Source organism: Mastomys coucha, unplaced genomic scaffold (assembly GCF_008632895.1).
Source record: "Mastomys coucha isolate ucsf_1 unplaced genomic scaffold, UCSF_Mcou_1 pScaffold23, whole genome shotgun sequence".
Taxonomy (NCBI): domain Eukaryota; kingdom Metazoa; phylum Chordata; class Mammalia; order Rodentia; family Muridae; genus Mastomys; species Mastomys coucha.
In genome coordinates this window covers 42,358,174-42,370,860 of record NW_022196906.1, presented here as the reverse complement: position 1 = coordinate 42,370,860, position 12,687 = coordinate 42,358,174, and the positions used below count along the sequence as shown (strand labels likewise).

The 12,687-nt window shown below is 41.2% G+C and overlaps 2 protein-coding genes across 3 annotated transcripts in view; one reads left to right on the top strand and one right to left on the bottom strand.

Moving 5' to 3' along the window:
* The window catches only part of LOC116073539 (NXPE family member 4), a 247,548-nt gene that overhangs the window by 51,194 nt on the left and 183,667 nt on the right, over positions 1-12,687 (bottom strand). The window lies entirely within an intron of this gene.
* The window catches only part of LOC116073537 (NXPE family member 2), a 40,764-nt gene that overhangs the window by 15,014 nt on the left and 13,063 nt on the right, over positions 1-12,687 (top strand). The window contains exon 3 of the mRNA XM_031345550.1: positions 11,159-11,889. Coding sequence (XP_031201410.1) covers positions 11,159-11,889 — 731 coding nt within the window. The remainder of the gene's footprint in view (positions 1-11,158; positions 11,890-12,687) is intronic.

Sequence of the window (12,687 nt, the reverse complement as noted above, 5' to 3'; positions counted from 1 at the left end):
GAGAGAGAGAGAGAGAGAGAGAGAGAGAGAGATCTGACTCAGGTAAGAAATAACAATGGCCTGAGAGAAGGCACCAGGAGGGAGAAAAGTCAACTAATTTAAGGCAGGATTTGTAACCAAACGCCACAGGCTCACATCTTGGCAATTACAGAGACCAAAAAGTACAACCCAGCCATAAAAGAGTAGAGAAAGAAACACCTGTTGCATGTAAGGAGATGCTGGCATTGCTTGCAAGGCACTGTTCTCTCTTGGGCACGTGAGGAGTTTACTTGAGAAGCCTATTCTTCTTTAGACAGAAAAGTCCGTGCAGACACAGGCATAGTCTTGGATTTCCCCAGTTTAAGATGAACATTTCTGAGCATGTTCAATGTAGGTCCTAGGTCAGGTGTCCAAAAAAAGGGAAGATGGTGGACATGACCACCTCTGGGCCTGTGCAGTTTAAACACTGTAATAGGCTATTTCTACTCCATACTACCTTTAGGAAAGAGTCAGAATGACTTGGTGAGCCTGGCGGACTTCTCAGAAGCTTCTTTAAGGAAACAAACCACTCTGCAGGTGCCTGGAGTCCTTTAGAACAGATGGAAGCTCTCTCCTCTGTAAGCAGAGGAGTTTGCCCCTAGTGTTGCCTCCTAGTAACTGGGTGATGTGGAAAACACCCATAATTCCAGCACTCCGGAGGCTGAGGCAAGAAGATCCTGCACTCGAAACTAGGTCTTGGCTACTTAATAAATCTGAGACCAGCCTGGGCTACATAGTGAATTTGATGCTAAATTGGGGCATGACAAACCTATTTCAAAACAAACAAATAAACAAACAAACAGTACCCTGGTGTATTAGGGTTCTCTAGAGAAATAGAACTTATCGAATCAACTTATCATCTATCTGTCTGTCTGTCTATCTATCTACCTACCTATCTATCTATCTACCTATGTATCTATCATCTATCTATTAAGAGGATTTACTATAACAGCTTCCAGGCTTCCAGCCAGTCCAACAATGGCTATCTACCAACGGAAGTTTCAAGAATCCAGTAGTTGTTCAGTCTATGGGGCTGGATGCCTCAGCTGGTCTTCAGTATATGCTAGAATCATAAAGAAATAGGCTCTAATGCCAGTGTAAGAACAGATTTGCTATCCAGAGCAAGAGCAAGCAGGGAGAGAACAAGCATCCTTCTTCCATTTCTTTTATGTAAGCTGCCACCAGAAAGTATAGCTCAGATCAAAAGACTCAGATTAAAAGTGTATCTTCCTACCTCAAAGGTCCAGATGAGAAATGGGTCTTCTCACTTCAAATGATTTAATTAGGAAAAAAGACCCCTCACAGGTGTACCTAGCCATTGGGTTTTAGTTAATTCCAGATGCAGTTGACAACCAAAAATAGCCATCGTACATGGGATAAGAGACAGACTGCCAATGAAATGAACACAACAAAAAGAGTTGTTTGTTGCTTTATCTTCTTTGCAGTAGCAGTTAATCTTATTAGTTAGAGCACAACTGCACTGAATATGTTATGTTTCTAGTAAGACATGAAAGAGCACAAGCAGATAGGGGATTAAGACGATATATACAGGGGCTGGGGGGACGATGGCTCAGTGGGTAAAGTGCTTGCTCTGTAAGCATGAGAACCTGAGTTCCAATCTTCAGGACCCACATAAAGCTGGCATTGTAGCACTGCATGTCTGTAATCCCAGCATTCCTACAGGGAGATGATGCAGGCAGAGACAGGAGAAACCTAGCCGCCCACAGCCCAGCTAATCTAGCGTATAGATCAGTGAACAATAAGAGACCCTGTCTCAAAACAAGGCATAGGGAGAACTGACAGGTTGTTCTTTTACACATGCTCTATGTACACATGCTGTATGTGATGGCCACATGTGTCACATGTGCATGTGTGTGCATGTGCATATACATACTCACACATGTACATGCACACAGTCACACTTTGCACGCATGTGCACACACACAGAGACATACACAGAGATAAAGAGAGAGAGAGAGAGAGAGAGAGAGAGAGAGAGAGAGAGAGAGAGAGAGAGAGGAGAGAGCGGTATGGCAGGGGTCTGGGGTGCAGAGCAAAGATGTGGGCAGAGGAAATCTTCTCTGCTGTACCCAGATGAATTCTTAAAGGCTTCTGTGTGAGCCATGACCCCAGTCTGCAGAAGTAGACATTTATGGGGTCACTTGAATCCTTTCGTCTCTGTTCCATCTTGACTCTGGGATTAAGTAATTAGTAAGATCAAATAGGGTACTATCAAATTGTGTTAATCTGAGGCAGAAGGGACCCTCCTCCCTTCAGACTTTAACATACACTCAACCTCTTAGCTTATAGGGTGGAGACTTGCCTCTGTAGGAGACTATTTTGAGAAAATGTAACCTGCTCTTGATTGTTTTTGCGCCCTATTGTGAGCTCAATCTTTACCTCAGAATGTAAGAATCTTACAAGCAGCCTGAGCTGGTGGCACGACTATGAAGACCAGATCTCTAGACAGCAAGCTTCCATCTAATGCTGCTCTTTGAAGGGCAGTCAAGTCAGCCCCATCGTCAGCAATAAGCTCAGTTAGGTTAGCTGTGTGATCTTCTTTAAACCTGAGCTGCTTGGACAGGGTTTCTTTTTTCATAATGAATTGAACCATGGGAAAATTTAGTAGTTGCTCAGGAACACCTTTTAGCAAAGTGAACTTTTCCCTGTTTGCTTGCCAATCTTCTCCCTCAGCCAGGATACACTCAAGTGTCTCTTTTCTGTTTGCTCCAAGCAGAACAGAGCCGCAGGGGTTGGGGAGTGGGGGAGGGGATCCAGAGAAACAGGAGAGTCAGGCCGGAAGGAGGCTTAGTGGATAGTCCTGTTATCAGCACATCTCCCCCTTCCCGGATGACGCACTGTGTAGTGTACACTAGTCACGGTTAGGGTCAGGTCTAGATACATAGCATTTCTACTTTCATTATGACTCAGATCTACCTCAAGAGACTGTCAGAATACCAAGTGGCTGTTGGTTTTTGAATTTAAGAATGAGACCCCTTGTGTTAAAACAAAACAACCCCACCCAAAACAAAAAGTGAAGATAAAAAACAAGCAAACTAAAAACAAAAACAAAACAAACCCAAATCCAGGAAGATAAGAATATGGCCTTGTCAAGTTTCCCCATCCATCCGGAGACAGCATCAGAAAACATCAGGCAGTATTTATATATTCTGTGGTGATTGTTAGTGTAAATTCTAATTGTCTCTCTTCTGTCCCATAGTGTCCTAGGTTAAGGAAAGGCATTGACTTGGTTCTTCCTGATGCCTTATTGGAGTGACAGAACAGACAAGTCCTTATGAGCTTTTAGATTATGGATTTTGTGCTCATTTTAATTCCCTAAAATGCAAGTGACTAGAACAGCAAATACCTGTGTTTTGGGGTGTCATGAATCACAAGGTCCAAACAACTTGTGTTGACATGAGTCTACCAGGCATTTTTGGCCAGTCTACATCCTTGCTGGGTCATCTGTTCCTTCGGTTTATGTGCAAGATGAGCTTACAATGAATTTGGGGGAAGTGTTATTGGAACTGTTTTGGAAGCCACAGATCATTCCTGTAGCTGATACCACCTCACCATCAGCATCTTAGCTTTAGAGTTCATTTGGGATTTCCATCCCACACAAAGCAATTCTAAAGTCCAGGGACTGACAATAATAACTCCCTTTGGCTTTGAAGTATAGACAGCTATATTTATCATCCTAAAGATTCATTTTGTACGCTCCATTAGTGAGAAGAAAAATTAGCATTTTCATCTGCCATATCAACAGTTACTGGAGGGACCTCTGTGGTGGTCTCTAGTTGTTTAAGTGACCTTTTCTAAGAGAGCTTGGGAAACTTTGGGCTTTGATGGGAGCTTGTGTTTGGAGGGTGAAACATCCTCCCTCACACTCGTTTCCTTCATTGCACCTTCAGAGGGGTCAAGGCACCCCTACCCTCACCCTACTGAGGGGTCATGGCGTTCCTACCCTTCACAGTGGTTGAGGACAGTTACTTTCTAGACCTCTGGTTTCCCCATAGCTGTGGCAAATGTCAGTCCCTTTCAGAATCCTTCCCTGCTTCTGTGGGCTTTCTTTGTACAGACAAGTTCCTACTGGGCTTAGCTCTTCCCCAGGGCTAAGTTTGTCAACTGGGATTCTTTTCTTGCCTGTAATCATTTGCCGCAGGCCTTTGGACTGTTATTATTTTAATCTCCATGTTGAAAACACCAAAAGACAAAATAAAAAGTTGATTACCCCCCCCCCCTCTCTCTGTGTGGGGGGGAAGAGGGGATGGGAATGGGGAGTGGAGGGATGGAGGGTGGTGCATCTCACTGTGTGCTTTTGTATCTTTTTCTCAGTTCTGGGTGGACTGACTGATGAAATGTAATAAGAAGTATGGGTAAAACCCAACTTGGCAAGATTTAAATAACATTTATTGACAGCAACTCAATCTCATACACATAATTATACTTTACATTTTAGCTTTCTTTTTCTTTTTGCTAGCTTTTTGGACCTTCTGAAGTATGCTTGAAATTTCTGGTTTTGTTCTTAATTTCTTCTGTTTCCTTTTGAAGTAAGCCCTTACTTAAGGATACAACTAGACTATTACTCAAACTCTTATTTCATCTAGATGCATTTTTAAACAAAAATGTGTTTTATGCCCATAACTTTTTAATATATCTTTTTAAGTTCTATGGTTCACAGGAAGCTGAAGCAGAAAGCACGAGCATTGTATCTTAAAAAGCTAAGGGCTAGTAAGACACTATACTGGGCTGGAGAAAACTCCTTTTTTTCCCCCTTGAGAACAGATTTTGATGACCTATTTGTTAAGGATTTGAGTCCATCTAAAACAAACACTTAGAAACTACCTTGACAAAGGAGCATTGACCCTTCACTTGGGGCCACAATGTAACCAAAAGTGGAGAGATAACCTGGTCTCCAGGAAGAAGACAGGACAGAACCAGCAAGGAGTACCCAGAGGAAGCTCTCAAGGTCAAGAGAAAGGGTGAAGAACGCTACACACAAAGCAGCCATTCCCAATGTGTTTTGAATTCTAGAATGAGCTGCCCAATGAGAGTCACTTACCTGGGTATCACCCTAGAGCTGGTCACCTTGGCAAAGTCTTGAGAAGCTATCATGCATGCTACAGAGTTGCTTATGATATTAGGAATGGGTCTTGCCATACCCCAAGGTCCTGTCTGGGGCAATGGGAAATGAAGAAAGGACAGAAATATACACACCATGCAATGAATCGGGGGTTGGGTTGGGTTCTCTGTTTCCATTACCACTGCTTCTACAGCAATTCCTACTATTGCAACCTGGAACCTCAGCATGTTTATTAGGTACAGCATGGAGTGGGGTAGGCTAGGCTTGGTAGGTCTCTGTAGGACAGTTCTCAAACTTCAAACATCCAGGAGGAGGAAGCTGTAGTTGCTAGTCTTTGCATACACTAGTCATTCATGAACACTCATACTTGGACTCGCCAGGAAATCTTCACCATGCCTCATGAGCCTGGCCTATGTAAGCAATGGCTTTACTAATTAGCACAGGCCAATTAGTTTGAGAGCCCTCTACAGGCCAGGCTGACCCTATGTCAAAAAACACACTTCACTCACAACACACACTTCCTCTGCTCCCTACAGGATCTCAGGGAAGAACTCACAGAAATCCTAGCTTCAGAAAACCAAAGAAAAGTAGGCAAGATAAGATGCAAATCCAACAGAGCAAGGCAGGGCAGGGTGGAGTGGCTAAGAAGGAATCAAAGAACCTTATAATCATGCGTTAGGGTCAGTGCTTGTGTGGTCCACTTGTAAAGATGCTGGGGGAACAGAAGCAGGGTGAGGGGTTGGGAGGTGTGGGGGGGCAGGAGCAGGAGCCTCATCCTGTTGCTTCTTACAGGCTGAATTCTTTTTTAGAGATTTCTATTCAGAAAAAGCAGCAGAAAAGAATTTTGGAATGAGTCCTTATGAGGCAGAATGGAGTTTCAGGAACTACTAGGAAGAGAGGGATGCCCAAGTGTGGGCACCAGCTTCTCAAGAGGGAGTCCTCCTGAATTAAGGTTGAAATGAGTTTGTTTGAATTTACATTCTTTTACACTTCTTTACTTGGGTATGAAGTTTGAATTTGATCCATTGTCAAAGGATTTTGGTCTGTGTAAACTGTAGGATTATGCCTCTCATGTCTTTAGACTTGAAAACCAAACAGAACAAACCCACTATAATATCCTTGACTTTGGTTTAGGTCTTCAAGGTAGAAATGTCGTTCAGTGTCCCTAGACTGAAACCATCAGCAACCAAGACAGATTCCTTTTGATTTCCCAGATCTTCTCTGAGGCTTCTTGTGGTGTCTCTGAGCAGACCCGCAGGACAGTTTTCTCCCAGTTCCTCCAGACCCCTAAATGTTGTCGGATACAATCTGCTAAATCTGCTAATAACCCTCACACATACTTCAACCCATCCAATCCTTCTCCACGAGTACATTAATGGCTCCAACACTACATTCTGATTCAAGGGAACTTCTGAACGAAGGGGTCAGAGTGGTTAAAGAATTTTCTGGAAGGGTGGCAGGTGCCAAGATGGTGAGTTAGTCTTCCTGACGGGGCTTTTCCTTCCTTATAGGCTCAGGATCTCCTTCCAGCAAGGAGGAAAGATTGCCTAGGATAAAGTGCCATTGTTCACTGGCCTCTCCTAACAGGAACTGAGTAGCAAAAGCCCAGGGGCCTTCAAGCAAATGATCCTAGCTGGGCCACCAATTTTGTAATCAAAGGCAGTGGATTTGAATGTTTGTGAGTACAAAACCGTAAAGAAAGAAAGTAAATGAAGAGTTATTTGCAGCAGATAAGGAAAGTACCAAACTATTTGCAAAGCAATGTTCTCTCTAAATAAAGTAAGCATGAGAATTTTATATGGGAGCCATAAACATATTCCTATAGGAAAGTGGCAGGTAATGCTGGACACATTTCTAAGTATGCTCATTCATAGATCGAGTCCAGAAAGAAACATGTATTGGTAGGTTTAGCTTAAGGCTTCCCCAAAAGGCCAGAGGCCTGGGGAGATGATTCAGTTGGTAAAGTGTTTGCAATGTAAACATAAAGACCTGAGTTTGGTTCCTCAACATTCGTTAAAAATAGAAAGAAAGAAAAGAAAAGGCAAAGAAGGGTGTGGCAGCATCTATTTGTAATCCAAGAGCTGGAGAGGGCAGAAGGATGCCTGGGGCTTGCTGGCCAGATAGTCTAGCTTAATCTGTGTTTTTTCAGATTCAGAGAGAGAGCCTGTTTCAAAGAACAAGGTGAAGAACAATTGAAGAAGACAATTGATATTAACTTCTGGCCTTCACATTTATTTGCACATACATATGTATGCATACATGACTGTGTACAGAACATTTGCACACACACACACAGACACACACAGAAGAATCAGGAATCAGAGTGACTTAGTGACTTTAGCTGGTGCATTGTGTTTTTTCATTGCAATTTAGTTGAATAACAAAAAGAAAGAATGACATTGAAGGGATAGACATCCATTATCTTTAAATGGGGCATAGCTTCAAAGAGGTTGACTCATTTAGTAATTAACAAATTGAAGGCAAGTCTGATTGACTGTGGAGATAAAGACTTGGAGCTAGCCAGGTGCTGTGTGTGAGGTTTGTACCACTTCATGGATGGTGCTGTCACTTATTGAAGTACAGTAGGAGGAATAATATTGGGGGATAAATGATACATTTAGATGTGAGTGTTTACCTTTAGAGTCTTTTAAAATCATCTAAGTGGAGGTCTTTCTTAGATACATGATCGAATCTGCAAATCTGCTGTTGAAAAGTGTTCGGTTTTAAAAATAATAGATTTATTAAGCGTTAGACTGTTGAGTTTGTGGGAATCTAAGACATTGCCATGAGTGCGCTGTAGAGCAAGAAGAAAGCATCATTAATAATGAGGTAAAAAAGTGAACACTAAGTCTAATAATGCTTGAGTGGTGGCAGAGAGACTGTCAACAGGGATGGGAGAGAACTCTCAAGACGCTTGACTTGTGAGAGTGTGGGAAGGGCAAAAGAATTGGATCACAGTTAAAGGAGAAGAATGTTCAAATGGTTTGCCTCCTTTAGTATTAGAGACACTCAAGGGTCAGTGGGACAGCTCAGTCAGTAAAGGTTCAAACCTGATGATGTGAGTTTTCTCCCAAGACCCAGATGGTAGAAGGGGCGAACTGATTTTCTAAAGTTGTTCTTTGACCTCCAAGCATATGCTGTGGCACATGTTCCCTCCCAAATAAACAAATGTAATAGAGATACTTGAACAGATTTAAAGTCTTATGGAAATGATACAATAGAAGGAATTATAAAACAGCAAAGAAAATGTACAGTTGCTTTTAAGTTAGGTTAGGGAATAGAAATCGATTTACAGCAGGAGTGTTGCTGTACGTCTGAAAGGGCTTAGACACAAAGGGATGTGGGCACTGAAGGCTCTGCAGCCATGGATACTAATGGCCTACCTGGAGAATATCAGAACTTTTAGTGATGAAGACTATAGACTAAGTTCTTAAAAAATGATTACCTAGTAGAAGAGAGAGTGAGAGAATAACAGACAGGAGGAATAAAGAGTCATTGGTCATATTGAATATTGGTGAGCATGAAAAAAGATACATCTTACAATCTTTGGAAACAAACAGTATACACATAAATATAATATATACAAATCAACATATAACGAGCAGGAGCATGGCTGTATATGAGCCACAAACTACTCAGTAAAAACCTTAAGACAACAAACTCATGTATGCATTAGAAACAATGATTAAACAACAATAATGTTTAAGGACATATTAAACTACATAGATGAGAGACCAGTACACTGAACATTGTAAAACATTAATGGAAGAAACCAAAAAAGGTACACTGAATAGAAAACTAGAGTGTGTTCATGGAAAGCCATAAACATTAAAGCTTCCATATGACCCCAAACCATGGACAGAGTCAATGTAGTATCAATCAGAACTCCAAAGCTATTTTTAATAGAAATATAAAAATCTATAAAATTTGTAAAGTATCAAAAAAATCCCTGAACCTTCCAAAATGACAAAGCTGGAAGCATTTACACATCTGCTCTCCAAATCTACCATAAAATATAGTCATCAAAACAGAATAGAGAGCCCAGAAACAAATCCATGCATTTATTGCCAGTTGTTCTACTACAAAAATGCCAAGAATATACAGTGGAAGAAGGACAGTCTAAGAAATTGTATTAGGAAAACTGAAACTCTAAGCATAAGAATATAAGCGGCCTCTTTCAATATGCATAAAAGTCATGCAAGAGGAAGCAAAGAGGCAAGGTTTGAAATTATAGAACGCTAGGAAGCAAACAAGGGTAGTTTATTGACATTGTTATTGGAAAAGATTTTTGTATAGAACTCCAAAGGGATATGAAAAGCTAAGACAAATGGGACTGCATCCTAAATCCATGTAGCCAAGAAAACAATTTACAGAGTAAAGAAGCAGTGTACCACATGGGAAGACATTTGCAAGCTGTACATTGTATAAAGGGGTCCACTCAAAACTCAGTGGCAGGAAAGTTAACCACACTACTAGAAAATGCATAGAGGGCTGGAATAGATAATTTTCAAAGGAAGAAATATGAATGACCAATAGGTATATAAACCCTCAACACAGCTAATCATTAGAGAGACATCAATTACTGCCGAGACTACTGAAAAGCCAAACTCAAATAACCAGGAGGACAAACACAAGTCAATTTCTGAACCTGACCCCTCTGCACCATTTTAACTTGCTGGGTAAATGTAGGCCTCTGTAGGCAGGGGAGGCTCGAGAGACTGGAAAGGATCTGAAACTGGGAGGTACATTTCTTCCTAATTCATCATTTAGATACTTAAAATGGCATTTATTGAATGGTAAGTAAATAGTTCATTCAATTAAATATCTCTTTTGGTATTCGAGAGAAAGGTCATTAATTATAACTCTTCTGATTTGTTTACTACAATGCATAGTGAGATAGGGGTAGCCTGAAGGTTAGTCTTAAATGTTGTTGGTGACAATTTAAAATCTTACCTTTGAACATATTTGGGAGCTGGACATGAGGCCTCATGCCTTTAATTGCAGTACTTGGGAGGCAGTGACAAGCAGATCTCTGTGAGTTTAAGGCCAACCTGGTCTACACAAGGAGTTCCAGGATATCCAGGGCTATATAGAGAGACCCTGTCACAGAAAGGAAGGAAGGAAGGAAGGAAGAAAGAAATAAATAAAAGAAATAAAAGAAGAAAGGAAGGAAGAATGAGCACACATACTTGGCAGTCAAAATATCATCTTGTTTGACTGGTTGGCACTTGCTCCAGTAATGTATGTAATTTCATCCCCAGGATTCTACCATAAACAGGTAATTCTATACATGAAAAATTGAGAAATATTCAAGTGTTATATAAAATGATTACTAGTAGATACAACTGGTTGTCTAATATCGTAGGACTCATGGTCCATGGTGTTTGTCTGATGGGATATGCCAAACTCAATAAAAACAAAGATCACAAAAATTATTTAGCAAGCTTTAAGTAGTTATAGTCTATAGTATAGTTGCAAAAAAATGTTAAAACTCTATTTGCTATAATTACAATGTAGTAAAAGTACAAATGAAATGCAATATGTGGAACATAAAATATATAGTAGTATAAAATAGAATTTAGGTGAGATCATAATTTTAAATATTTGCTTTGTTTTCCAGATTTTGTATAACATGTTTACATGATTTTTCATTAAGAAAAAAGATAGATGAAAGGATACAAAGGTGAACAAACTTAGATTCAATAATAAAATAATGTATGCACATACATACACAGACACATGCACACAAACACATACACACAGACACACAAACACAAACACATACACACATATGCACACACACACACACACACAAACACACACACACACAGACACACACACAATTTTAAGGCAATGATTCCAAAAGAAAGTATCTACTAGCAGTAGCAGACACACTATGTGGAAATCAATTCCTCTCATTCCTTAACAGAAAACTAACGAGAACTGGTGTCTAACGTAATTTCATTCCACTGAGGCATAAAATGGGTCACACTAGTTTATATTGAAAGCAAGCTCTCTTAACTGCTGTTAGTAAACGTGTCCTTTTCAATACTTCAGTTTATGTTTCACTTAAACAACCCCATCATTCTGAGACGATGGCACATCTTCAAGGAGTTCTTGCCCTCGGATGAGTTTCAGAACACATCAGCCTCAGCAGAGGCAGAGCTGGCAGTCACTGCAATCCTGGAAAAGCTCAACCAGCTGATCCCACCCAGACCTTTCCCCAACCAGAGCAGCACCACCAGCGCCAAACAGAGCACAGCCACCATCCACAACCCACAGAACACATACTGCGTAGGAGACCAGCTGGACATCTTGCTGGTGGCCAGGGACTATCTTGGTCACAGGAAGAAGTATGGTGGGGACTTCCTAAGAGCCAGGATATCCTCCCCAGCCCTGAAGGCAGGTGCTTCTGGCAAGGTGACAGACTTCAACAATGGCACCTACCTCATCAGCTTCACTCTGTTCTGGGAGGGCCCGGTCTCCCTGTCTGTCCTGCTCATGCACCCCAGTGAAGGGGCGTCAGCTCTCTGGAGAGCAAGGAATCAAGGCTATGGCAAAATTATCTTCACTGGCCAGTTTCTTAATGGCACCTTCCCTCTCCTCACCGAATGTGGCTTTACCTTAAAGACAAGTGCGGAGCTGTGTCAATATCTGGATGCTCGAGATGACGAAGCTTTTTACTGTTTGAAGCTTCCGGGTGTTCCCTGTGAGGCCCTGACCCACATGACAAGCAAGAATAGTGATGTCTCCTATCTCAGCCTTAAGGAGAAGCTCCTTTTCAAGAGGTAAACATGGCTTCAAATTCATTAAGGACTACAGGAAGGTAGACTTTGGATCTGACCAAACTGTTGATTCCATTAACACTGACTCATCAAGCTGTCAGGTCAGTTTTGATTGAGTTATAGTTAGGTCCATCCTCCAGAGGTAGCTCTGCTGGCATTCGGGGTTACCACTGAGACTGCTGGCTGAAAGGCATGCAGAGGTGACATGGTATAGATGTCTAGTTTCCCACCATGTATGGTGATTCCAGATTCAATACTTCTTTTTTTTTATTTTTTTTATGAGCCAGTATTGCCTATAATGTATTCATGAAATACTGTCCCACATACTATTAACTACATGAGTAGGATCAATCCTCCATTTACTCTGTGCTTTCATCCAACCAATCATCAACCCTTAGAAATTGTACCTCTGAATGGTTTCCTGAACTCACTCACTTCTGTCTGTCACTGGTGCCTCTCATAAATGAACTATCATCCGGCTTCAGTTAGACGGTACCAGTGATCTCAGGTACCGCTCTCTGTCCTCACCCACATTCTCTTGATCTTTGCTCCACACCAAAGCTTATATCTCCAAAATGTATATTTGTTAATATATATTAACTTTTCCTTGCTTAAAACCATTCCTATGGCTGCACAGTTCTGAGGGTGGGACTCAGACTCTAATCTGTTTGCAGGATTCTTGTTTTACGTTCACGTTCTCCTCTCTGTCAATCAAGCCGAACGCCTATTTCTTTTTTTTCTTTTTTATTTTAGATATTTTCTTTATTTACATGTAAATTTCTCCTTTCCCAGTTTCCCCTC